Below are 27359 nucleotides of genomic sequence, written 5' to 3' on the forward strand. Positions count from 1 at the left end.
TTCCCCATACCCATCGTCCCCCATGTCCACTTTTCCCAATCCAATGCCACCTCTTCTATGTGGACATTGGATTGGTTGTGTCCATTGCACCTCAAGAGGAGGCTCAGATTCCACATGGATGCTGGATGCAATCCTCCCATTTTCAGTTGTAATCACTCTAGGCTCCATGGTGTGGTGGTTGTCCTTCTTCAACTCCATCTTAGCTGAGTGTGGTAAGTCCAATAGATCAGATTGTAGGTGCTGGAGTCTGTTGAGGCTCAGGACCTGGCTATCACATTGTCAGTCCAGAGATTCAAATCCCCTAAATATATCTTAAACCCCAACATTAACTGCACCTCCAGCACATTAGCATGAAAGTCTTATGAAGGGAGATCCCATCTGAGTCCAGATTCATCACACATAAACACCATTTCCAAAGAGGGGCCATCTGCCCTGGTAGTTAACCCCATCGGCCATGACCATAACTCCCATGTTGTTGTTTTTATAATCCTCAATCTCTGTTCACCATTTGTGTATTTTGATTTTTTTTTTTAAGATTTATTTATTTTATTTATTTCCCCCCCTCCTTCCTCCCACCCTGCTGTCTTTGCTATCTGTGTTATCTTCTCTTCTCATTTTCTCTCCTCTAGGATTCACCAGGATTCAATCCTGGAGAACTCTGATAGGGAGAGAGGTTTCCTGTCAAATGTGCCACCTCAGTTCCTGGTTTCTGCTGCACTTCACCTTGACTCTCCCCTTGTTTCTCTTTTGTTGTGTCATCATCTTGCTGTCACTTGCGCAGGGCACTGGCTTACCATGCGGGTACTTGTGTAGGCACTGGCTTGCCGTGCAGGCACACTTTCTCTTCTTTTTCACCAGGAGACCCCAGGAATCGAACCCCGGTCCTCCCATATAGTAGGCAATAGCTCTATCACTGAGCCACATCCACTTCCTAATGTGTGTTTTAATTTTTATGTTAAAATATATAAACTATAGAGAAGCTAACAAATTGTTAGGATGATCAGCAGAAACCTTGCAGCTTCTAATTAGAAGAAGTATGTGTAGGAAAATTGTAGCTTGGCAGTACTTGAATTCAGACAGTTCCCAAAGCTCCTCTCTGGGAGTTTTGATAATTTAGGCTGATCTGTGTGAATTTCCTACGCGCTTTCTCTTTTTTTTTTTAAAGACGTCTTGCGATTGCTGTCTGCTCTCTATGTCCATTCGCTGCATGTTCTTCTGTGTCTGCTTGTCTTTTCTCCTTTTTAGAAGGCTTTGGGAACCAATCCCGGGACCTTCTGATGTGGGAGAGAGGTGCTCAATCGCTTGAGCCACCTTAGCTCCCTGGGTTGTTGTGTCTCTCAGTCTCTCCTTTGTGTCTCTTTTTTGTTGCATCATCTTGTTGCACCAGCTCTCCATGAGGGCCAGCTTGCTTTCACCAGGAGGAACCGGAAACCAAACCCAGGACCTTCCATATGGTAAATGAGAGCCCAATTGCTTGAGTCACATGCGCTTCCCGCTACTCTGTCTTGACAACTAGAGTGATATTCATTTGGTGACTCAATCACCTCCGGAGCTTAGGGATGCCAGGAGTAATAGGAAAAGTTTTAGTCACATGAGAAAAATTCATCCCACTTAGTATTATTGACCTACCTCAGTATAAGTTGGTTCTGAAGGAGAAGCTGAGGTACCTATCTTAAAGAGTAATTTAGCTTGTCTAGAGATGAGAAGAAAGATAATTTCCTGTTTAACATTTCCTTCCAAAAATATGTATATTCAGTGTAAGAAATAGCTCAGTTCAGGAGTAGTTCCACCCTTGGTTCAGACATGTAGTAAATATATAAATATCTTATGGATGCTGTTCTCTGGATTATGGTTCTTTTTAGCTTTCCCATCATTCATCTTAAGATAACATTTATTAAGCATTGTAGTTTAGTAAGTATTTGAACACCTACTGCATGCTAAGCATAGTAATAGGCTCTGGGGTAGTAGTAAATTGAAAAGTGTTTCTATTGATCTGAGTTCTAGTGGGGAAAAGTGACGTAGAACAAATGATTGTAAGTGAGGGGATGTTTAGTAGAATATGTAAAAGGTGCTAAAGAAACAAAGCAAAAAATTTAATGTGCTCTTGGTTGGGGCAGATTGGGGTGGGAAGAAGCTTGGGGGAGGGAAAGAACTCCCTGAGGAAGTAATCTTTTAAAGTAAATTGCTCCTTAGTCATCTCAGAAGAATAGTGGGGACTCTTGATCCAGTCTGCTTGGGTTTAAAACTCAGCTTTGTCATTTACAAGGTAACTTTGGGCAATGTAGCTTTTATGTGCCTTTTTCCTCATTTGAAAAATGGAGCTAATAATAATACCAAAAATAGGACAAAGCAAGTTAATACATGTAAAGCACTTGGAACAGTGAGTACCTGGCACATAGTTAGTACTCAACATATTATTCATTTTTTAAAAATTTTGTGTCAGATTCCCACTTGCAGGTTACTATTTTAATTTTTTTTTAATGTATTTATTTTGTTTTCAGGTTAGTGTTTTGAGCACAAATTTGACATGTTCTTTTTGTTACATCATAATACAACTTGAACATATTGTAATAGTGGAAATAGGATTCTGGAAAATAAATTTAGCATACTTTATAAGTTAAATTCTGTTAGCATCTGTTCTAAGAAACTGTCGGAATTGTAATGTTTTCTATATCTCTGAAATTAAAAAAGAAACAACTAATTTTATTTTTGGGAGTTAAGATCCTTACAATTTTGCTGTCACTTCAGCAGTATTATTTAATCACTATACCAACAGTGTAAAGTAGTCAGGACATCACCTTGTTCTTGTTTGTCTAATGTAGTTAATGAAAATGTTATTGCTAACTTGATAACTAAGAGTTCTCAAATAACTTTATCTATTTCTCTTCATAGACCATTTAATTTGGCAGAGCGGAAAGCTAACGCCCATTCTGTAGTAGAATGTGATCACGTTCGAAAAGAAATTAGTATACGAACTGGAGGATTGGCCGACAAGAGTTCAAGGAAAACATATACTTTTGATATGGTACTTAATTTCTTCTTAAAATAGTGCTACTTCTTGATTATCCATTAATTCAGTTTTCTTAGTATGCACATTATCCCTAAGTTCTAAAATAGGGTGCAGTTTAATTGATGCCTTGAGTTATCAGATGGTTCTAGTGGGCTGAATGAATTAATATGCTAGCAACAAAATTATTAAAATGAGTAATTTTGAGTTTTTATTTTTTAAGAAAATTTTTAAAGAATTATTTTTATTTTTTCCATAGGTTTTTGGAGCATCCACTAAACAAATTGATGTTTACCGAAGTGTTGTATGCCCCATTCTAGATGAAGTTATTATGGGCTATAATTGTACAATCTTTGCGTAAGTGAAACACTGTTTCAAATTAATGAAAAGGTTTAGATGCATATATTTGGTTTCTTTTTATCAATTTTATAAACATTTGAAAGTAGGTTGTATATATCATGCTCCTTGAACACTTAATATTGCCATGTATATTTCCTAAGAATGAAAATATTCACTTATGTAACCTCCTTAAATACAGTTATCAAGTTGAAGAACTTTAACATTGATATAAAGCTTTCAGTCTATATTCCAGTTGTTTTGTATGTCCCAATTTGGGCCTTCTTTCCTCTATTATTAGATCCAATTCAGGATTATGTATTGTATATTATTGTCATTATTACCTAGTTGCTTTTTCTTTTTCTTTTTTTAATTGTGGAAATAATATACAACATACATTTTCCCATTGCAGTTACTTCCAAGCATACAATTCAGTAGGATTAATCACTTTCAAAATGTTATGCCCTTACCACTATCCATTACCAGAAATTTCCCATTACCCCAAAGAGAAACCCTATACCTATTATGTATTAAATCCCCTGCCCTATCCACTCAATAATCTGTAATCTACTTTCTGTGTTTGCATATTCTAGTTAATTTATGTAAATGGATTAATACAATCTCTTTCCCTTTGTGTCTGACTTAACATACTGTCTTCAAGGTTCATCCATGTAGTGGCTTATATCAGAATTTCATTCCTTTCTAAGACTGAATAATATTCCGTTGTATGTATCTACCCCAATTTGCTAATGCATTCATCTGCTGATGGGCATTTGGGTTGCTTCTACCTTTTGGCTATTATGAATAATGCTGCTATGAACATTAGTATACAAATATCTGTTTATGTCCCTGCTTTCAATTCTTTTGTTTTTATACATGGAGTTTGGGTTGCTGGATCATATGGTAGTTCTATTTTTAACTTTTTGAATAACCATCAAACTGTTTTTCCAGCAGTTACATATTTTACATTCCTGTGTATGAGGATTCCTATTTCTCTGCATCCTAGCCAGCATTTACTATTTTCCATTTTTTAAATAATAGCCATTCTAGTGGGTATATGGTAGTATCTCTTGATTTGCATTTGCATTTCCCTAATGGCTCTTCATGTACTTATTGGCTACTTGTATATCTTCTTTGGAGAAATGTCTATTCAAGCATTTGGCTCATACTTTTATTGGGTTGTTTGTCTTTTCAGTGTTGAGTTGTATATTGTTATTGTTTTTGATTTAACACTTTCGTTAATCTTGACAGATATGGCCAAACTGGCACTGGAAAAACCTTTACAATGGAAGGTGAAAGATCACCTAATGAAGAGTATACTTGGGAGGAGGTATTTATTGTTTATGACAGACTTCTGTCTCTAATGTGGCTGAAATTTATCTGAATATATTTGGTTGAGGGTCTCTGACTTGAAATAGAAAAGACCAAAGTACCTATGTCAAACATGAATTTTGTTATTACATAGTAAAATTAATAAGATATAGCTTCTGTTTAAGAAACATTCAGACTCGGGAGAGAGAGGACCTATATATATGGCACAGAGGGGTCTGTTTGGGACAGAATAGTTGAAGCAGAATTTTGTGGGAAAGTGGAGTGTGAGTAGTGCTTGAAGGGAAGGGCTTTGTAGTAAGAGAATAATTTCTCAAAAAGTTAGTATAGCAGAGGACAGTATGGTACTTTATTAATGACAACTTTGACTTTTCAAGAAATTAAGATGGCTATTTAATATAGTAAAAAACTTACATTTCACAAAGATCTCCATCAAATTTATTTAAATGAGCTAATGATAGTTAATTTTCCAAATTAATATTTAGGTAGAAACTTTTTCTTGCATTTATATGATGAGGCATTAATTTACATGTGGAAAATAAAGTTATGGAATTCTAACCATAGAAGATACGGAATAGGCTGAAAACAGTTTCAAAATTTAGCAATTCATAATTTTATTAAGGATACTTGGATATTTGAGAGATGTCCCTATTGTATGTCAGAATTTAGGAACACTCGCTCAGATGGGCTGTTCCTCTGATTAAAAGTATGGTATTATGTTCTCATGAGGAAAAATGGAAAGCATTATTGAACTTGGCTTTATAAATTTTTGGTTGATTTGGTTTCTGTGTAATGCTCAGGTATGAACATGGCTGACGTATGTCCAGATTGTGGAAGATAGGAAGAATAATTATTGTTGAATAGAGTATTATAAATGATTTGGCTTCTTTAACATTAGGTTACTTTAGTTTTGCTTAGTATACTTATGTTTAAATATACTATAAAGGAAGCTCTGAATACATATGTTTTAACTGCCATGGTAATTGGAATTCTTCCTTTATTTTAGTTCTCACTAATATAATTTCAGGATCCTTTGGCTGGTATAATTCCACGAACTCTTCATCAAATTTTTGAGAAACTTAGTGATAATGGTACTGAATTTTCAGTCAAAGTGTCTCTGTTGGAAATATATAATGAAGAACTTTTTGATCTCCTTAATCCATCTACCGATGTTTCTGAGAGACTACAGATGTTTGATGATCCCCGTAATAAGGTAACTCAGTCTTTGAAAATAAAATGTCTCTAAATTTTAATGTGTAATATTTTGTGAAGTCATTTTACTATTTTAACAGTCTAATGAATGCTGTTTTGCTATTTGGTCAGAGGGGAGTGATAATTAAAGGTTTAGAAGAAATTACAGTACACAACAAAGATGAAGTTTATCAAATTTTGGAGAAGGGGGCAGCAAAAAGGACAACTGCAGCAACGTTGATGAATGCATACTCTAGGTAAGAAAGTCAGTCTCCTCTCAACCATATCTTTTTAAGAAGAATTAGAAAGTTGGAAGTAGTTGAATTGTATGCTACAAAGAGGGAGGATTGGTAAACGAGAGATTTGTAGGGAATGAACCACTATTAAAAGAATGTTGAAAGATCAAAGACAAGTTGAACTAGAGCAGAAGAATTAAACTTTTTTTAAGCAGAAGAATTTTTTTCTTTTTCCCAAATGAAATCATACATGGAAGCCTAGCGTATAGGACAGATTGCAATATGGCTACTGTGGATGATTTCAGGATGGGATGCTCAGAGGATTAGGTCCTCAGCCTTATGAAGGTGGCCCCTAAAGTGAGACTTTTGTAGAGTCTCTAGGAATACTTAGAATATAGTTTGAAAAGCACTGGTTTAAATAAGGCTGACAAGAGGGTCAAATGGTTTCCTTTTAATTTAGGGAGACAGATGGTCACTAGCAGTGGTCTTAGTGGGGAGGAAGGAACATATAACACCTCAAAAGGATGAATCCCAAATTCTACAAATGCAGTTTACTAAGAAAGAGGTATATCTTTCTTATGAAAAGAAAAGGAGTCTTTGAAGGAAACATCATAGTGTAATGGAAAGAGCAATGGATTAGGAGTTAGATATTTGTGTTTTAGTCCCGCTCTGCAGCTAAATAAATATATGATTTGGGCAAAGATGTGAATTTGTATGAACGTTCGTTTACTGAGTTACAAAATGATTGTTAGGTCTAGGTGACTTATTTCTTTGGTCGCTTATAGTTGAAAATTCCTTTAAAATGCTGTAACAATTATAATTGTAACTATATAAAAACATGCATGTGTTTAAAAAAGAAGGAAAATAATGTGAAAGTAGTTAAAATCATGGAATTACGGGTGACTTCAAAATTTTAATTAAATGGCTGTCCAGTAAAATGGAAATTTCACTCTATGATTTATAACTTAATTTCAAATAGAATCTGGAAGAATGGACTGAGGTCTAAGTAAAATTTTATGTCTCTAAATATCTTTCCCTGAAATATGAAATTCCTGTTTTTCCATAAGTTTGTAGAATTAGGACTATTTTTTCCTTTCTTAGGATTCGCTTTTTCTTGCATGTAAATTATAGGAAAGATCTCTTTTTATGAATATATATGATAAAAAATAGGAAAAGTTAATTCAGTTTTCTAAAATCAGAGTTGATGTCTTTGCTTAATTGCATTAGCTCCACAATCCAGTTTAAGAGTGGGTAAATGATGGTAGAAAAATATGAGATAAATATTATAATTTAGATCTATAGTTTATGTTTCTGTTTTCCCTTGTGCTCTTCCCCTTCTCTATAATTTTAAATAGTCTTTTTGTTTTTGAAAAAAATTGTACTTAATATAAAATTTTTTCAAGTAACATGAAAAATACAAAGAAGAAAGTTTAAAATTAGTGTTTATCCCAACAACCTTCAATGACCATTGTTAACAAAAAATGATATTCACCAGATATTATTTATACAGAAAGGAAAGGTATCTTTTGTCTAGATACTTTCTCTTTCCCTCAGATATAAGCTAAATCTCAGTATTTAACATAACATATGATTACATTACTATGAACCAAATGTATTGTGTAACATATGGTATGATTTAAAAAAATTTATATGTATCTAGTAAATTTATCTGAGAAATTTTTTTTTTCATTTTTGATTGTCTTTTTTTTGAGGTCGTAGATCACACAAAAAGAAATGTATGTTTTTATTCAACTGTTTTCTTTTTAGTTTTTAATTGTTTATTTTTCAATTATTAAATGTACAAAATTTAAAAATATTAAAGAATGAAAAAAACAAAAGGTAGACTTCTGAGCACTTTATAGTCTAGCAATGATTATCTTGTAGTGTTTTAGTAATTTTGTTATTTAGTATTTCTGTTATTCATGAGAAGGAGTTACATATTTCTGATGGCATTTTCAAAGCAGAGCAATGTATTTTCATAACAGTTGAAATGGAAAGGGACTAATCTAATGGCTTGCTTAGTGCTTTTTGAATTTATGGTAATGGCACTTTTTGAAAGGTTTACTTTAAATTGGAGAATTGATTGCAAGCCTTTATAAGGAGTGATTAGACTTGCAGTACCCTTTCCTTCTGACACATTCAGGCAATTACCCTAACCCCACTCCACATGGAGTTTTCAGAGGTAATTGATGATTCTTGTTCTTATATCTTGAGGGGCTTTAGGGGGATTCAGGTAGCCAGGTAGCTTTTTATTGAGGTCTCCCCTGTAGAGAGTACGTATGAGAAAGCAAAAACCTAAATATTGTTCTACCTGCTCTTTTGCCTTGTTGATTTACATTTTCTTTTGCTCTTTTCAATATTTTATCAAAAGCAAATTATGTTTGCATTATAATGACTGGGCAACTTAATCTTGTTTTCTAGTCGTTCTCACTCAGTTTTCTCTGTTACAATACATATGAAAGAAACTACTATTGATGGAGAGGAGCTTGTTAAAATTGGAAAGTTAAACTTGGTAAGCATCCACTTTCATACTATGGTTTCATTCTTGACCATCTCATAAAGCAGCTTGACATTTTATACTTTTAGATAATATTTGTTTGTTTGATTTTCTGTTTGTTTTCTAAAGATTTATTTTATTTATTTATTCTCCCCTCCCCCCTTGTTATTTGCACTTGCTGTCTGCTCCTTGTGTCCTCTCTGTGTCTGTTCATTTTCACCCTAGGAGGCACCAGGAACCGAACCTGGGAACTTCCATGTGGGAGAAAGGCCCTCAATCACCTGAGCCAGCTCTGCTCCCTGCTCTGCTGTGCCTTTCACTGTGTTTCCTCTCTCTGTCTCCTTGTTGTGTCAGCCTGCTGCACCAGCCCATCATGCCAGCTCACTGTCTTGCTCATCTTCTCCAAGAGGCACCAAACCTGGGACCTCCCATGTGACAGGCAGGAACTCGATCGCTTGAGCCACATCTGCTTCCCTAGACAATATTTTTGAAGTCACTGAGTTATTAGCTTTGTAGTGGGAGAATAAATTTGTTCATGGTAGATAATTTATTTCTCCTAGTTGTTAAATAATATGAGAATATATGTAATATGAGAATAATTCTCTTGACTATTTTAATTTTTTCAATTAAAGGTTGATCTTGCAGGAAGCGAAAACATTGGCCGTTCTGGAGCGGTTGACAAGAGAGCTCGGGAAGCTGGGAATATCAATCAATCTCTGTTGACTTTGGGAAGAGTTATTACGGCTCTTGTAGAAAGAACACCTCATGTTCCTTACCGAGAATCTAAACTAACTAGAATCCTCCAGGATTCACTTGGGGGACGTACAAGAACATCTATTATTGCAACGATTTCTCCTGCATCTCTCAGTCTTGAGGTAAGCCCTTCAAAAAATTTCTGAAAGTATAGTGGCTGTAATTCTTGTTTAGCTACCACATTAGCTAGACATTGCATTTGTATAAAGGACACCACTGAAATAATTGTCTTTCTCCTTCCTGGAAATTTTTAACCTTAAAAATCCCATAACTTAATGGCTTTTTCACTTTTTTTTTCCAAAGAAAATTGCTGTGGCATTAGCAGTGGGTGGTTACATGGGATATGGAGATTTAATTGAGGGTTTTAAAGTGAGTCAAGATGGATGTTAATGCTGTGGAGGTTGCTGGAGAGCACTTAAGGTGGATTGCATGTGTGGAAAGAGATGGGAAAACCAAGCGAAAAAGATGATAAAATCTCATACCGTATTAATGCTATCTGCTTTAAATGGAGTAAGAAATGCTTTAATAGGCTCTCTAGCTCCTTTTTTTGTTGTTGTTATTGACTGCTTGTTGATTTTGCCCGTTGTCTGTTTTCTTTAGGAGGCACTGGGAACTGAACTGGGACCTCCCTTGTGGGCAGCGGTGCTCAACTGCTTCTCCCCTCCTTCACTTTTATAAACATATATTATGATATAAATCACATATAAAGTTCACCCCTTTAAAGTGTACAAGTCACTGGTTTTAGTATATTCACCCAGTTGTGTGACCATCACTATTATCTAATTTCAGAACATTTTCATTACCCCAGGAAAAAACCCCATTCCCATTAGCAGTCACTCCCATGTACCCCTCCCCCGCTCCCTTGCAACCACTAATCTATTTTCTGTCTCTGTGGATTTGCCTGTTCTGGACTTTTAATATAAATCAATTCATATACTATTTGATTTTTGTGGCTGCCTTTCATTAGTGTAATAGTTTCCAGGTTCCCTTTGTTTTTTTTAAAGGAGGCACCAGGGATTGAAGCCAGGACTTGGTGAATGGGAAGCAGGCACTGAGGCACTCAACCAACTGAACTACACCTGCTCCCCCACATAACACTCCTTTTTAGAGCCAAATAATATTCCATTGTATTGATAAGACATTTTGTTTATCCGTTCATCAGTTGAGGGACTCACCTGAGTTTTAAGACTACAGGAAAAAAATTGGGGGTTGAATTATGAGGTTACAGATCCCAAAAATTGAAGGAAGGAAAAAAATATAAGAATCTTGAAAAATTTCCTTTGTAAAGGTTGGCTATAGTAGTCCTAATGGGTAGATTTTTAGACTAGATATTAACATAAATTATTACTTGTAAGGTATTATATAGTACATTTTGGATAACAGTACTACATTATTCTCAAAGAATCCTCATTAATTGGCCCTTTCTTTTCATGGCAGGAAACTCTGAGTACCTTGGAATATGCTCATAGAGCAAAGAACATATTGAATAAACCTGAAGTTAATCAGAAACTTACCAAAAAAGCTCTTATCAAGGTATCTGTGAATTTTTATGGAGTAATGTAATCTTGTGTGACAACTGAAAATAAAGAACTGAAGTAAATAATTGTTAGTTTGTTAAATTGCATGCAGTAAGGCTTTTCATCCAGTGATTTAAACTATCTTATGTAAAAATGTTTTTTCTATCCCTAATATGTTGAATTTACCAGCTCTCCCTATTGAACTGACACCATCAACAAAATTTTCATATTTACAACATTTATTTATTTTCAGCTTTGAGGTTTAATTTGCACACCATATTATTAACTCTTTATAAGCATGCAATTCGGTAGTATTTTTAAACAAATCAATTTTATCGATGCATATTAATTTTATATCTGACTTCTTTCACTTACCGTAATGATTTCAGAGTCCATATTGTAGCAAGTATCAGAACTTCATTTTAATAACTGAATATTATTACATTGTGTGGCTATATGGCATTTTGTTTATCCACTCATCAGCTGATGAATGGCTATGTATTTATTTTTAGGAGGTATTAGGGATTGAACCCAGGACCTCATACTTGGGAAGCAGGCCACTCAACCACTGAGCTACAACCACACCCCCGTTTTGGTTATTATGAGTAATGCTGCTATGAACATTTGTGTACAAATTTTTGTAGGAACATATGCTTTCAGTTCTTTTGGATATATACCTAAGAGTGGAATTGTTGAATTATGTGGTAACTCTATTCATCTTTTTGAGGAACTGCCAAACTGTTTTCCACAGGGCTGCTCTGTTTTACAATCCTACCAACAATGTGTTTGGTTTCTCTAGATCCTCACTAAAATTTGTAATCTGCTCCCCCCTTTTTAAAAATTATAGCCATACTAGTGAGTGTGAAGTGAACGTTTTTCATTGTAGTTTTGCATTTCCCTAATGACTAATGATGTTGAGCCATTGTATGTGTTACATGTGTTTTTTCCATTTGTATATATTTGGAGAAATGTCTGTTCAAGTCTTTTGCCCTTTTTAAATGGTTTTATTAATGTGTATTTTTCCGTTTTTTAAAAATTTCTCTAACTTTATTTTTTTTACACTTTTTAAAATTAAAGTTAATAGATCACAAAGAATGCTACATTAAAAAACATAAGAGGTTCCCATACAACCCAGTCCCTATCCCCCCACCCCCATCATTTTTGTAAATTATATTTTTTTGAAGATATAGACATCACAAAAAATGTTACATTAAAAAACATAAGAGGTTCCCTTATAATCCCCCCTTTCCCCCCCCATACCAACAACCTCCCCCATCATTGTGGCACACTCATTGCCCTTGGCGAACACATTTTGGAGCACTGCTGCACCACATGGATAATAGTTTACCCTATAGTTCACACTCTCCGCCAGTACATTCAGTGTGTTATGGCAGGATATATAATGTCCAGCATCTGTCCCTGCAATATAATTTAGGACAACTCAAAGTCCCCAAAATGCCTCCATATCACATCTCTTCTTCCCTCTCCCTGCCCTCAGCAACTACTGTGGCCTCTTTCTCCACCTCAATGCTATAATTTCTTCTATTACTAGTCACAATAGTTTTATAGTAGAATATCAGTAAGTCTACTCTAATCCATATTTTATTCCTCCATTCTGTGGACCCTGGGATGGTGATGTCCACTCCACCTCTAGATCAAGAGGGGGCTTAGATTCCACATGGCTGATGGATGCAATTCCTCTGCTTGCAGTTGTAGGCACTCTTGATTTCCTATTAATATGTACTTTTTGATTGGTGAATTATAAGAGTTCTTTTTATACCTTGGATACTAGACCTTTATCAGATACACGATTGATAAATATTTTCTTCCATTCTGTGGATAGTCTTTGCATTTTATTGACAGTGTCCTTTATAGCACAAAGATTTTAATTTTGTTGAAGTCTGGTTTATCTATTTTTTTCTTTATTTCTTGAGCTTTCGATGTTAAATCTAAGGAATGATTGGCTAATCCATGGCTACAAGAATTTACACCTGTTTCCTTCTAAGAGTTTGTTATTTTAGTTGTTATATTTGGGTCTTTGATGGATTTTGAGTTAATTCTTTTATATGGTGTGAGATGGTGGTACATATTCATTATTTTGCCTGTGAATATCTCATTACTGTAGCACCATTTTGTGAAAAAACTGTTCTTTCCTCATTGAATTGTCTTTGCACTCATGTGAAAAGTCAGTTGATCACAGATGTATGATTTTATTTCTTATTCTTAATTTTATTCTATTAATCTATATGTCTGTCATTATTCTAGTGCCACACTGTTTTTGATTGCTGTAACCTTGTAATAAGTTTCGAAGTGTGAGTCCTACAGCTTTGTTCGTTTCAAGATTGTTTTGAGTATTTGGGGCCCCTTGCAATTCCGTATGAATTTTAGGATCAGCTTGTCTGTTTCAGCAGAAAAAGGCAGTTGGAATTTTGATAGTGATCGGATTGAATCTAGTTCATTTGGTGGAGTGTTGCCATCTTAGTATTGTCTTCCCATCTATTTCTTTTAAGTACATTTTGTAGTTTTCAGTGTACAAATCTTAGATTTTTTTGATTAATTTTATTCCTATTTTATTATTTTTAAATGCTCTTGCAAATACAATTTTCTTCTTAATTTCATTTTCAGACTGTTAATTGCTAACACAGACACACAACTGGCTTTTGTATATTGACCTTGTATCATATGTCCTTGCTGAATTCAGTTATTATCTGATAGTTTTTTTGTGTGTGGATTTCTTAGGGTTTTCTGTGTATAATATCATGTGATCTGCAAATGGGGATAATTTTACTTATTCCTTTCCAATTGGGATGCCTTTCTTTCTTTTTTTTTTTTTTTCATGCCTAATTTCCCTAACTAGAACCTCCAGGGTATTATTGAATAGAAATAGCCAGAATGGATATCCTTTCCTTCTTTTGTTCCTAATGTTAGGTGGAAGGCTTTCAGTCTTTGACCATTAAGTATGATGTTAGCTGTGGGTTTTTCATTGATGCTTATACTTTTATCATGAAAGTTTGCTGAATTTGTTAAATGCTTTTTCTGAGTCTATTGAAGTGGTTGCATGGATTTTTTACTTCATTCTATTAATACAGTATCTTATATGGTTAGACTTTTTTGTATTTTGACAAAACCTTTTTTTTTTTTAATATTTATTTATTATTATTATTTTTTAATTACATTAAAAAATATATATGAGGTCCCATTCAACCCCACCGCCCCCGCCCCCCACTCCCCCCACAGCAACACTCTCTCCCATCATCGTGATACATCCATTGCACCTGGTAAGTTCATCTCTGAGCATCACTGCACCCCATAGTCAATGGTCCACATCATAGCCCAGACTCTCTCACGTTCCATCCAGTGGGCCCTGGGGGGATCTACAGTGTCCCGTAATTGTCCGTGAAGCACTATCCAGGACAACTCCACGTCCCGAAAACGCCTCCACATCTCATCTCTTCCTCCCGTTCCCCACACCCAGCAGCCCCCATGGCTACCGTTCCCATACCCATTTCACATTTCCTCTGTGGACATTGGATTGGTTGTGTCCATTGCACACCTATGTCAAGTGAGGGCTTAGATTCCACATGGGTACTGGATGCACTCTTCCCGCTTCTAGTTGTAGACACTCTAGGCTCCATGTTGTGGTGGTTGACCTTCTTCAACTCCATGTTAGCTGAGTGGAGTAAGTCCAATAAGTCAAAGTGTAGGAGCTGAAGTCTGTTGAGGCTCTGGGCCTGGGTGTCATATTATCAGTCCAGAGATTCAAATCCCCTACATATATCTTAAACTCAGCACCAACTACAATTACAATAAAGTAGCATGCAAGTCTTGTGAAAAGAGATCCCCTCTGAGTCCATTTCCATCACGCAGAAACACCAGCTCCAAAGAAGGGCCATCTGTCATGGCAGTGAACCCCTTCTGCCATGACCATAGAACCCGTGGGTCTCTTTATACCTCAAAAGAACCAATACCTGGGGTTGTATCTACCTTATCTGTCTCTTAGACTCTGTTCAGTTGTACATAGGGGTATTCCTTCTGACAACCTCCAGACTCTTTTTTAGAGACTCACAGCCTTATAATCTCATTTCTCCTTTCCATTTCCCCCTTACATTAGGTCAAACCGCTTCCCGAAGTCATGTTATTATATGTAGACAGGTATATTCTGCTGTTCCGCATTGAATCTTTAATTCAAGGTCATTTTCTAGTTGCTTCTTCAGCTGGTATGTGGTAGTGATCCCTCGGTGCCAGGGAGGCTCATCCCTGGGTGTCGTGTCCCACGCTGGGGGGAATGCATCACATCTACACGCTGAGTTTGGCTGTGAGAGTGGCCACATTTGAGTAACATGAAGGCTGTCAGGAGGAAACCCCCAGGCACAATGCTACTCTAGGCCTTGTTCTTATTGCAGGTGCATAGGCTCAAAAGTGTAGCCATTAGTATCAAGAGCCCACTGTTGGGCCCTCCTTCCTTCCTGGTTCTTGCCGTTGCACCTGGAGGATTGCCGCTGCTCTCCCAGGGCCCACAACAGTGACCCCCCGGCCAGGAGCCCAGTACCCCCCCAGCTGTTGTTTTTAATTGTTTCCACTATGAGTATATATAGACATTACCATATACCCTGGGCATATGCCCTGTATAACTCCCTGTCAACCATATATATCCTGTCAATAACATCCCATATCAGTATTCCTCCGCTGCCATTGTTGAACCACTCTGTGATCCAAAACTTCCCGTAAAGTGAATCCCAACATAATGTCAGCTTCAGAAGAGTCTTAGATCACCAAAATTCATATATACAATATACAGTATTTCCCCAGATATCCACCATAAAACCTTTTCCCTTCCACAGCAGTAATCTTTTAACTTATTCATATCATATTTCCTGAAACTGATGTACAGATTCCGAAACTATAGTTTTCAAACAAGGTAACATTTGTGCTTACTATGTGGTCCATACTTTAGGTTGTACAGTTTTCTAAATTTTTTAGTTATCCTATGTTTTGTCTTATGGTTTTCATTATTAGTCTGTCGTCCCCTATATGTTTTTGGTGTAATATTAGCTGTTTTATATTCATCCTCGTGTACTCTCACATAACTCCTCTTTTGCCCCCTTATTTACCTTTGTTCTATCCATTGCACGTCCATTTTCCCCTCCCCTTAGGGCCCACAACGCCTGCCAATCTAATGCCCTGGGAGCCGTCCTTTCTCACGAGAGATACAGTTCTCTCTATTCGACGGCATTAGTCTTCCCCAGGATATGGGTCCACCCCACCCAATGGTAGAACCCACCTTGGCAAAATGAGCCTTCAGCTATTCCCTCCGGAGTCTGTCCCGCATCAGACCATACCCCCTGAGCGTCCTAACCAGGTGACCCTCCTATTTATACTTTGATACGTTTTACTCAACATTTAGTTCTCAACGAACTTCTGGCACTCTCCCATGTTTGTATGTTGCCCCTCCCTCCCACCTATTTCTTGGACCATATTACTCCTCTTCCCATCCCCAGCCCCCCTCAAACCCAGAAAACCCCACCCGAAGGTAACCCCTTGCCCCCATTTTGTCCCTTCTTTGTGCTCATACTTACCCCCAGCTCATCACAGATTCCACCCCTACAGACATTAACTCACATCCTTCTCCACCCCCCGATTTCTAGTAAGCCACTTTTCCAGACTCTAGCTCTCTGAGGCAGTTAACTTATTTCATATCATTGAGGTCATATAGTATTTGTCCTTCAATGCCTGGGTTGCTTCACTTAACATAAGATTCTCAAGGTTCATCCATGTTATCACGTGCGATTGTAGTGTATTGGTTCTTACAGCTGAGTAGTATTCCATTGTGTGTATACACCACATTTTATTGATCCACTCATCTGCTGATGGACTTTTGGATTGATTCCAACTTTTGGCGATGGTGAACAATGCTGCTATGAACATTGGTGTACATATATCGGTTTGTGTCCTTGTTTTCAGATCTGATGGGTATATACCCAGCAGTGGTATTGCTGGGTCATATGGCAAATCTATGGATAATTTTTTGAGAAACTGCCAAACTGTCCTCCAGAATGGTTGGATCCTTCTGCATTCCCACCAGCAATGGATGAGTGTTCCCCTTTCTTCACATCCTCTCCAGCATTTGTATTCTACTGTTTTTTTCATGGCTGCCAATCTTATGGGAGTAAGATGGTATCTCATTGTAGTTTTGATTTGCATTTCCCTGATAGCTAGGGATTTGGAGCATTTTTTCATGTGCTTTTTAGCCATTTGTATTTCTTCTTTGGAGAAGTGTCTGTTTAAATCTTTTTCCCATTTTTTAAATGGGTTGTTTATCTTTTTGTTTTCGAGATATATGAGTTCTTTATATATGCAAGTTATAAGTCTCTTATCAGATATATGGTTGCCAAATATTTTCTCCCATTGTGTGGGTTCCCTTTTTACTTTCTTGACAAACTCCTTTGAGGTGCAGAAGGCTTTAATTTTGAGGTAGTCCCATTTATCTATTTGTTCTTTTGCTGCTCGTGCTTTTGGTGTGATATTCATGAAGCCATTTCCTATTACAAGGTCCTGTAGATGTTTCCCTACACTGCTTTCTAAGGTCTTTATGGTCTTGGCTCTTATATTTAGGTCTTTGATCCATCTAGAGTTGATCTTTGTATAAGGTGTGAGATGGTAATCCGCTTTCATTCTTCTACATATGGCTATCCAGTTCTCCAGGCACCATTTGTTGAATAGGCCATTCTCTCCCAGTTGAGAGGGTTTGGTGGCTTTATCGAATATTATATGGCTATATACATGAGGTTCTATATCTGAACTTTCAATTCGATTCCATTGGTCTGTGTGTCTCTCCTTATGCCAGTACCATGCTGTTTTCACTACTGTAGCTTTGTAGTATGTTTTGAAGTCAGGAAGTGTGATTCCTCCTATTTCGTTTTTCTTTTTCAATATGTCTTTGGCTATTCGGGGCCTCTTTTTATTCCAAATAAATTTCATAGTTAGTTTTTCTAGTTCCTTAAAGAAGGCTGTGTTGATTTTTACTGGGATTGCATTGAATGTGTAGATCAGTTTTGGTAGGATAGACATCTTAATAATATTCAGTCTTCCTATCCATGAACAGGGAATATTCTTCCATTTATTTAGGTCTTCTTTGATTTCCTTGAACAATCTTGTATAGTTCTCGATGTATAAGTTTTTTACCTCTTTAGTTAAATTTATTCCTAAGTATTTGATTTTTTTATTTACTATTGTGAATGGTATTTGTTTCTTGATTTCCTCCTGATCTTGCTCATTATTGGTGTATAGAAATGCTACTGATTTTTGCGCATTGATCTTATAACCTGCGACTTTGCTAAACTCATTTATGAGTTCTAGGAGCTTTGTTGAAGATCTCTCAGGGTTTTCTATATATAGGATCATGTCATCTGCAAATAATGAAATTTTGACTTCTTCCCTTCCAATTTGAATGCCTTTTATATCTGGTTCTTGTCTCAGTGCTCGAGCCAGTACTTCCAAAACAATGTTAAATAGGAGCGGAGACAATGGGCATCCTTGTCTTGTTCCTGATTTTAGAGGGAAGGATTTCAGGACTTCGCCATTGTAAACAATGTTGGCTTTAGGTTTTTCATATATACTCTTTATCATGTTCAAAAAGTTTCCTTGTATTCCGATCTTTTGGAGTGTTTTTATCAGGGAGGGGTGCTGTATTTTGTCAAATGCCTTTTCTGCATCTATAGATATAATCATGTGGTTTTTTTCTCTCAATCTGTTTATATGGTGTATTACATTGATTGATTTTCTTATGTTGAACCATCCTTGCATACCTGGGATAAATCCCACTTGGTCATGGTGTATAATTCGTTTAATGTGTTGTTGAATACGATTAGCAAGTATTTTGTTAAGTATTTTTGCGTCTAGGTTCATTAGAGAAATTGGTCTGTAATTTTCCTTTCTTGTGGTGTCTTTGTTTGGCTTTGGTACTAGGGTAATGTTGGCATCATAGAAGGAATTAGGCAGTGTTCCTTCTGTTTCGATTTTTTGGAATAGTTTCAACAGGATTGGTGTTAGTTCTTTCCGGAATGTTTTGTAGAATTCACCTGTGAAGCCGTCTGGCCCTGGGCTCTTCTTAGTTGGGAGATTTTTAATGACTGATTCTATCCCTTTGCTTGTGATTGGTTTGTTAAGATCATCAATTTCTTCTTTCGTCAGTATGGGCTGCTTATGTATTTCTAGGAATTTGTCCATTTCCTCTAAATTGTCATTTTTGTTGGAATATAGTTTTTCAAAGTATCCTCTTATGATAGTCTTTATTTCTGTGGGGTCAGTGGTGATATCACCTTTCTCATTTCTTATTTTGTGTATTTGCATCTTTTCTCTTTTTTTCTTTGTTAGTCTCGCTAAAGGTTTGTCAATTTTGTTGATCTTCTCAAAAAACCAGCTCTTGGTCTTGTTTATTTTTTCAAGTGCTTTCTTATTTTCTATTTCATTTAGTTCTGCTCTTATCTTTGTTATTTCCTTCCTTCTTCTTCCTGTTGGGTTACTTTGTTGTTGTTTTTCTAATTCCTTCAAATGTGCAGTTAATTCTTCAATTTCTGCTCTTTCTTCTTTTTTGATATATGAATTTATGGCTATAAATTTCCCTCTCAGTACCGCTTTTGCTGCATCCCATAAATTTTGGTATGTTGTGTTATCATTATCATTTGTTTCAAGGTAGTCATTGATTTCTTTTGAGATTTCCTCTTTGACCCACTGTTTTTCTAAGAGTGTGCTGTTTAATTTCCAAATTGTCGTGTGAAGTCTGGGTCTCTGTCCCTTGCAAATTTCCAGCTTGACTCCACTGTGGTCAGAGATATTGTTTTGTATGATTTCGATCTTTCTGAATTCATTAAGCCTTTCTTTGTGGCCTAGCATATGGTCAATCTTGGAGAATGTTCCATGTGCACTTGAGAAAAATGTATATCCTGCTGTGTTTGGGTGTAATGATCTATATATGTCTATTAGATCCAGCTCTTCTAATATACTGTTCAAATGTTTTGTTTCTTTAGTGATTCTCTTTTGAGATGTTCTGTCCAGAGTTGATAGTGGTGTATTAAAATCCCCCACTATAATTGTAGATGCATCTATTCTTTCACTTAGTTTTTCCAGCGTTTGCCTCACATATTTAGAGGAGCCCTTGTTAGGAGCATAAATATTTATGATTGTTCGATCTTCTTGACAAATTGTCCCTTTCACTAAAATATAGTATCCTTCTTTGTCTCTCACAATTGTTTCGCATTTAAAGTGTATTTTGTCTGATATTAATATAGCTAGTCCTGCCTTTTTTTGGTTGTTGTTTGCTTGTATGATTGTTTTCCAGCCATTCACTTTCAACCTCCATGAGTCTCTGGGTCTAAGATGTGTCTCTTGTAGGCAGCATATAGATGGGTCGTATTTCCTTATCCAGTGTCCCAGTCTGAATCTTTTGATAGGTGAGTTTAATCCGTTGACATTCAGTGTTATTACATTTAGAGAGTTATTTATGGTAGCCATATTTTGGTTGGATTTGTGTTTGTTATATTTTGTTTGTATTATTTTATTTTCCCCTTCTATTTTTGTCTTTCTTGTTGCTTTTACACTCTCCTCCATCTCTGACTGTCCTGTTTTTTCCTTTCTTCCTGCAGAATTCCCTTAAGAATTTCTTGAAGGGGAGGTTTCTTGTTGATATACTCTTTCAGTTTCTGTTTATCTGTGAATATTTTGAACTCTCCATCATTTTTGAATGCTAGTTTAGCTGGATAGAGTATTCTTGGTTGGAGATTTTTTTCCTTTAGTACCTTGACTATATCATACCACTGCCTTCTTGCCTCCATCGTTTCAAATGAGAAATCAGCACTTAACCTTATGGAGTTTCCCTTGTATGTGATGGTTTTCTTTTCTCTTGCTGCTTTTAGAATTTTTTCTTTGTCTTGAGCATTGGATAATTTGACAAGTATATGTCTTGGGGTGGGCCTGTTGGGGTTTATGACCAGTGGAGTGCGCTGTGCTTCTTGGATATGTACATCTGTCTCTTTCAGTAGATTTGGGAAGTTTTCATTCATTATTTCCTGCAACACTCCTTCTGACCCCTTTCCCTTCTCTTCTCCTTCTGGAATGCCTATAATACGTATGTTTGAGCGTTTTGCGTTATCATTCAGGTCCCTAAGTCCTATCTGGATTTTTTCTACCTTTTTATTGACCACTTCTACTATCTGTTTGATTTCCAATGCACTGTCTTCCACATCACTAATTCTCTGCTCTGCCTCTTCTAGTCTGCTGATATTTGCTGCAAGTGTATTTTTGATTTCTTGAATTGTGGTGTTCATTTCCATCATATCTGTTATTTTTTTACGCATGTCTGCAATTTCCCCTCCAAGTGTTGTCTTCACGCTGTTAACCTCTTTCATTACTTCATCAAATTTGTCGGTGATAAATGTTCTGAGATCTTTCATTGCTTGTGCGAAGTCCTGCTCCCCTTCCTGATTTTCAGTTTGTTGATTGGATTCAGCCATGTTTTCCTGATTACTGGTTTGGTTTGTAGATTTTTGTTGCTGTCTTGTCAACATTTTTTCTTGACGGGTTTAATCAGTTCCTTAGCTTCTTTGTCTAGTCTTGGAGATTAATTAGCTGTTGTTTTTGTGTAAGTGTTATATCTTCTCTTTGTCACTTTGTTCTTCTTATTCCAATTTCTTATTGCTAGTTAAGCTCACTTTAAAGGAAAGTATTAGTGCTGGGGAAAGTCAATTGTGTAAGGAAGGAAAAAGTGTGAAGTAGTATTGGTGATTTATGTTTACAAAGCAACAATATGAGTTCTGGGAGGATGGAGGTTAGATCATGTAAATTGTGTAGAGTTATAGTAGTAGGAAAGTACCTATAATGAGGTAGACGACTGAATATGGGAGGAATGTGGTACGTACTAAGAGGCTATTGTTTTCGTGAGAGAGGGAAAGAGAAAAGAAAGGTAATAGTTTCAGGGACGAATACCAAATGGAAAACTAAACAAAGGTATTAGAAATTAAGAGTTAGACACTTTGTGGATCAAAGAAAGGGAGATGGAATATAGGAGAGATAGCAGATGGTGGAGGATATCAAGTTGTAGGGGAAAGGGGATAGTGTAGATAGGCTAAATCTATTCACAGAGAAATGAGGCAGTGGAGGGTGAGGAAACCCAGCAAATGTGAGGTATTTCCTGTAGGACCTATTGTATTGTTAAGGTAAAATAGTATAAGAAGAATATTGGGGACAAGAAAGAGAGGATTGAAAAAAAAAAATAAAGAACAACAAGAACAACAACAACAAAAAATAAAAATTAAAAAAAAAAATAAAAAAAATTAAAAAAACAAAGAACAGAAACCCCGCCGCCAGGCTCGGCTGGGCTCAGCTGGGCTCCGGTCCCCCGCCCGCTGCCCGCCGCGGCTCGGCTGGGCTCGGCTGAGCTTGGCTTTCCCGCCCGCAGCCCGGCGCGGCTTGGCTGGGCTCGGCCCCCCCGCCCGCTGCGGCTCAGCCGGGCTCGGCCGGACTCGGCTCTCCCGCCCGCCGCCCGCCGCGGCACGGCTAGGCTCGGCTGGGCTTGTCTCCTTCGCCCGCCGCCCGCCGCGGCACAGCGCGGCTCGGCTCTCCCGGCCTCCACCCGCCGCGGTGCTAGCTGCCTCGGCTCCGCCTACCCAAGGAGGGAGTCCTCCACACGTAGCTGGGATCTCCGTGTATATTTCACAGATGGATCCTCTCTGTTACCTTCCCTCCAAATCGATGTCCAGACACCTCCGGACCAGGAAAAATCCTGAAACAGCCGGTCCCAAAGATTGACAAAACCTTTTGTTCCTATAATAAATCCCACATAGTGGTCATGGTGTATTGTCCTCTTTATATGCTTCTGGACTTGGTTTGGATGTTGTTTTTTCTTCATCTTCAGAAAAGATTTTGAAGTTTGTTATTTTCTTGTGATATCCTTATACAATGATGTAGGAACTGTTTCCCTCCTCTTCTGTTTTTTTTGGATACATTTATGAAGGATTGATGTTATTTCTTTAAACGTTTTGTAGAATTCGTTGGAGAAACTAGCTAGTCCTGAGCTTTTCTTTGGCAAATGTTTTGATTACTCATTCAAATCTGTTCACTTGTTAAAGGTTGTTAAGATCTTTGTTTTCAGTATTATTATTTTTTCTTTTTTAATTCTTATATCTTGAGTATTGGAGGGTTTGTGTTTTTTTTGGTATCTTTTTAGGAATTTTCCCTTTCATCTAGGTTATCTAATTTGTTGGTAAACAATCATTCAAAGTATTTCCTTATCCATTTTATTTTAGTAAGGTCAGTAGTGGTGTACCCTCTTTCAGTACTGATTTTAGTATTTTGAGTCTTTTGTCCTTTTTTTTTTCCCTTGGTCAGTAAGCTAAAGGTTTTTCGTTTGTTGAGCTTTTTAAAGAACCAACTTTTGGTTTTTCTGATTTTCTCTATTTTTCTAGTCTCTATTTTGTTATTTCTGCTCTAATCTTTATTATTTCCCTTTTTGCTCATGGTTTAGTTTGCTTTCCTTTTTTTAGTTTTTAAGGTGGAAGGTTAGGTTTTGAAATTTGGGATATTTTTTCTTTTTTAATATAGGTAGTCCCAGCTATAAATTTCCCTCTGAGAATTACTTTTGCTACATCAGATAAGTTTTGATATACTGTATTTTGATTTTCATTCATTTCAAAGTATTTTCTAATTTCCCTGTTATTTTTTTGACCTATTGGTTATTTAAGAATATGTTCTCTAATTTCCATATATTTGTGAATTTCCTAAATTTCCTTCTGTGACTGATTTCTAATTTTATTTTGTTATAGTTGGAGAACATACCTTTCATGATTTCAGTCCCTTTACGCTTACTGAGACTTGTTTCATGGCCTATCATATGGTCTGTCCTCAAGATTGTGCACTTGAGAAGAATATGTTCTGCTGTTGGTGGAGTGTTCTATATACATATGTTCGCTCTAGTTTGTTTATAGTGTTCAAATCTATCTCCTTTTTTGACCTGCCTGTAGTTGTTCTATCCATTATTTAAGTAGGGCTTTGAAGTGTCTAAATATAGTTGACTTTTCTTCATCTCCCCCTTCACTTCTCTCCATTTTTGCTTCATATGTTTTAGAACCAAGTATTGTAGTTAGGTACTTGTATATTTGTAACTGATATATCTTTTTGATGGATTGATACTTTTATAATTATAAAATGTTCTTTGCCACTAGTAATAATTTTTATCTAAAATGTATTTTGTATGATAACAATGTAGCTCACCCCCCAGCTCTCTTTTGGTATTTCTTTTTCCATCTTATACTTTCAGCCTATTTATGTCTCTGTATTTATAGTTTATATCTTATACACAGATTATAGCTGAGCCATATTTTTCATCCATTTTGCCAATCTCTGCCTTTTAATTTAAGAAGTTAACCCATTTACATCTAATGTAGTTAATATAGTGTAGAATTTATGTCTGCCATAATGCATTAGTTTCCTATATGTCCTGTGTTTTTGTTCCACAATTCCTCCAGTACTGCATTCTTTTGTGCTAAATAGATATTTTCTAGAGTATCATTTAAATTCCCTTGCTGTTTCTTTTATTGTATATTTTTTCTTACAGTACTTTTAATTTGTCACCCCACTGCCTTCTGGCCTTCCTGATTTCTGATGAGAAACCAGTTGTTAATCTTGAGTTGCTTCTTTTTTGCTACTTTAAAGTCTATTGACCTATCTTCAAGTCATTCCCAGAAATCCTTTTCAAATTATTATATTGTCATAATATATGCATTTATCAATATATCATATATTAAGGTAAATGATTATCTTGACAAATTAGTGATAACCTAATCAACTTCAAATAAAACTTTTATTATTGTTGTGTCCAATTAGTTTACTATAACAAGGTTTAGTCATGTTCTGGTTACAGTTCATTTTGCCATGTTTCAATATATTTATAAGTCACAATATATCTTTTTTTCTCTTTATAACTTATTTGTGTAGTAACTATATTACTTGTCCTGTAGAGTTTTCCTGTAGTATCTTTGACTTGTTCTTTTTTTATTATTTTATTTTATTTTATTTCTCTCCTCTTCTCCCCCACTCCAGTTGTCTGTTCTCTGTGTCTATTTGCTGCGTATTCTTCTTTGTCTGCTTCTGTTGTTGTCAGCGGCACAGGAATCTGTGTTTCTTTTTGTTGCGTCATCTTGCTGTGTCAGTTCTCTGTGTGTGTGGTGCCATTCCTGGGCAGGCTGCACTTTCACGCTGGGCGGCTCTCCTTACGGGGCACACTCCTTGCTCATGGGGCTCCCCCACGCAGGGACACTCCTGAGTGGCACAGCATTCCTTGAGCGCATCAGTGCTGCACGTGGGCCGGCTCCACACAGGTCAAGGAGGTCTGGGGTTTGAACCGTGGACCTCCCATGTGGTAGACGGGCGCCCTAACCAGTGGGCCAAGTCTGCTTCCCTTGACTTGTTCTTATGTTCTCTGTATTTTCTATAAATACCGAGGCTTGATTAGAATCCAGTTTTATTTTAATTTTTTTTTAGCAAGACTACTTCATAAGACATGGTATGCTCTTCCATCAGGAAGCATGTGACATCTGATTCTCTCTGTTTTTGTGAGCAATTGATGATGTTCAATGACTTGATCCATTAGTTCATTAAGTGTTGCAAAATGGTTATATCCTAATTTATTTTTATTTTTTTTTCATTGGTATGCTGGACAAGCTCTATAAAGTGTCCGTCTCTTTGCTCCCCAGGGGTATAGTTCTTATAGGAAAGGCTGGAAAAATGCCAGTTTTCCAGATAATTAATTGGTTCACTAGCCTTTTTTGTGTCATTATATAAACTCATGGTTGTAACATATCTGTGTTTCAAACTACTGTAGTAGAAAATGTGAATGGGCATCATTCACATTTTCTCATTTTTGGCCAGTGGGTGCTTCAAGTTGGTTCCTGTATCCTTTTCATTGTCCTTGTTAGGCTTTGTTAGCTTCCTTTCTATCTTTTGTTCAGATGTTCCAAGTCCATCTTGAATATTTCCTGTACCATTCCTAAAATATATTTCTCTACGGAATCTTGGTCTCCATTTGGAGACCAACCTAGGCACTGTAGGTTGTGTTTTTTTATTATTTTTTATTTTTCCCATGTGTTATAGCCATTTTCAGGGACCTTAATGACTTCAGTGTCCTTAAGACTTGTAGCATGGCTTTACTATTGCCAGCCATTTCAAAATTTCTGCAGAAACACATTCAGGTAAGCAGAGACATTGACTGGCTTGTGTTTTTTTATTAGCACATGTTAACTCACTTTTATAGTGAATGAATTTAAAGGAGCTTTGAAAGATGTTGAAAGATTTTATTTCTAAACAGATTAATTATGATTGAAAAGCATGGTTATAAGACTTTTTGTCATAATTTATTATATTTTAAAAAACATTGAAAAGCTAATTGTTTTTGTGTATGTGGCATAACCTCTCCACAAACTGAATGGAAAAAAGTGTTAAGTTTACATCTACAACATTCTTCTTCCATAGGAGTATACAGAAGAGATAGAGCGCTTGAAACGAGATCTTGCTGCAGCACGTGAGAAAAATGGAGTGTACCTTTCTGAAGAAAATTTTAGGTAAGCCCTTGTTTACCCAAAGTTTTTAGTTATTTTCTAAGAATAGGCATTTCTGGTAATAGGCTATTTGAAGAAAATTTACTTATGTGGCACTAAGTAAAATCTTTATACCTAGTGTGCCTCCTACAGATTCTTCTTTTTATTTTGACCTTAACAAGTAGTTTTCAAACTTTATTTTAAAACATTTTTAACTTATTTATTTTTCATTTTTAAATATTTTTTAAAGATACATAAATCATAGAATGTTACATTAAAAATATAAGAGGCTCCCATATACCCCACACTCCCCACTCCTCCCACATCAGCAACTTCTTTCATTAGTGTGGTATAAATAATTATAGAGTCACATGAAGTTACAGAGGTACTATGTATTTTTCTTTATCCCATTTCCCCCTATGATTACCTCTTATGTAATTACAGTAAAATACAAAAACAAGAAATTGATATAAAGTTCTATGCCATTTTATCACATCACATGTGTAGATTTGTGTAACCACCTTTGTAATCAAGAAACAGAACTCTTCTATCACCACTATTTCTGTGGTGTCAGCCCTAACTTTCCCAAACATGGGACCTCCCATGTGGGAGGTGAGTGCCCAACTGCTTGAGCCACATCTGCTCCCTCTTTCTTCTTTTTAAATATAGGCAGTTAGGGGTATAAATTTCCCATTCAAGACTGCTTTCACTGTATCCTATAAATTTTAATAAGTTCTGTTCTCATTTTCACTTTTCTCAATATATTTACTGATTTCACTTGCAATTTCTTCTTTGACCCATTGATTATTTAGGAGTGTGTTGTTTAGCCTCCACACGTTTACAAATGTACTTTTTTCCTATCTATTATTGATTTCCAGTTTCACTCCATAATGATCTGAGAAGGTCCTT

At 36.4% G+C, this 27359-nt stretch overlaps 1 protein-coding gene and 1 non-coding gene across 3 annotated transcripts in view; one reads left to right on the forward strand and one right to left on the reverse strand.

The window, feature by feature from the left end:
• KIF11 (kinesin family member 11) overlaps window positions 1-27359 on the forward strand; it is a 75329-nt gene that overhangs the window by 3917 nt on the left and 44053 nt on the right. For both annotated transcript variants that reach the window (XM_071215776.1, XM_058298779.2), the window contains 9 exons: window positions 2893-3025; window positions 3267-3364; window positions 4595-4673; window positions 5700-5885; window positions 5996-6120; window positions 8521-8611; window positions 9229-9471; window positions 10787-10882; window positions 26386-26474. In XM_071215776.1, coding sequence (XP_071071877.1) covers window positions 2893-3025; window positions 3267-3364; window positions 4595-4673; window positions 5700-5885; window positions 5996-6120; window positions 8521-8611; window positions 9229-9471; window positions 10787-10882; window positions 26386-26474 — 1140 coding nt within the window. The remainder of the gene's footprint in view (window positions 1-2892; window positions 3026-3266; window positions 3365-4594; window positions 4674-5699; window positions 5886-5995; window positions 6121-8520; window positions 8612-9228; window positions 9472-10786; window positions 10883-26385; window positions 26475-27359) is intronic.
• On the reverse strand, window positions 26000-26129 carry LOC111761786 (small nucleolar RNA SNORA33). Its single transcript, XR_002795049.1, has one exon. It is a non-coding gene; the product is annotated as a small nucleolar RNA SNORA33 (small nucleolar RNA).

Source organism: Dasypus novemcinctus, chromosome 6 (assembly GCF_030445035.2).
Source record: "Dasypus novemcinctus isolate mDasNov1 chromosome 6, mDasNov1.1.hap2, whole genome shotgun sequence".
Lineage (NCBI taxonomy): Eukaryota > Metazoa > Chordata > Mammalia > Cingulata > Dasypodidae > Dasypus > Dasypus novemcinctus.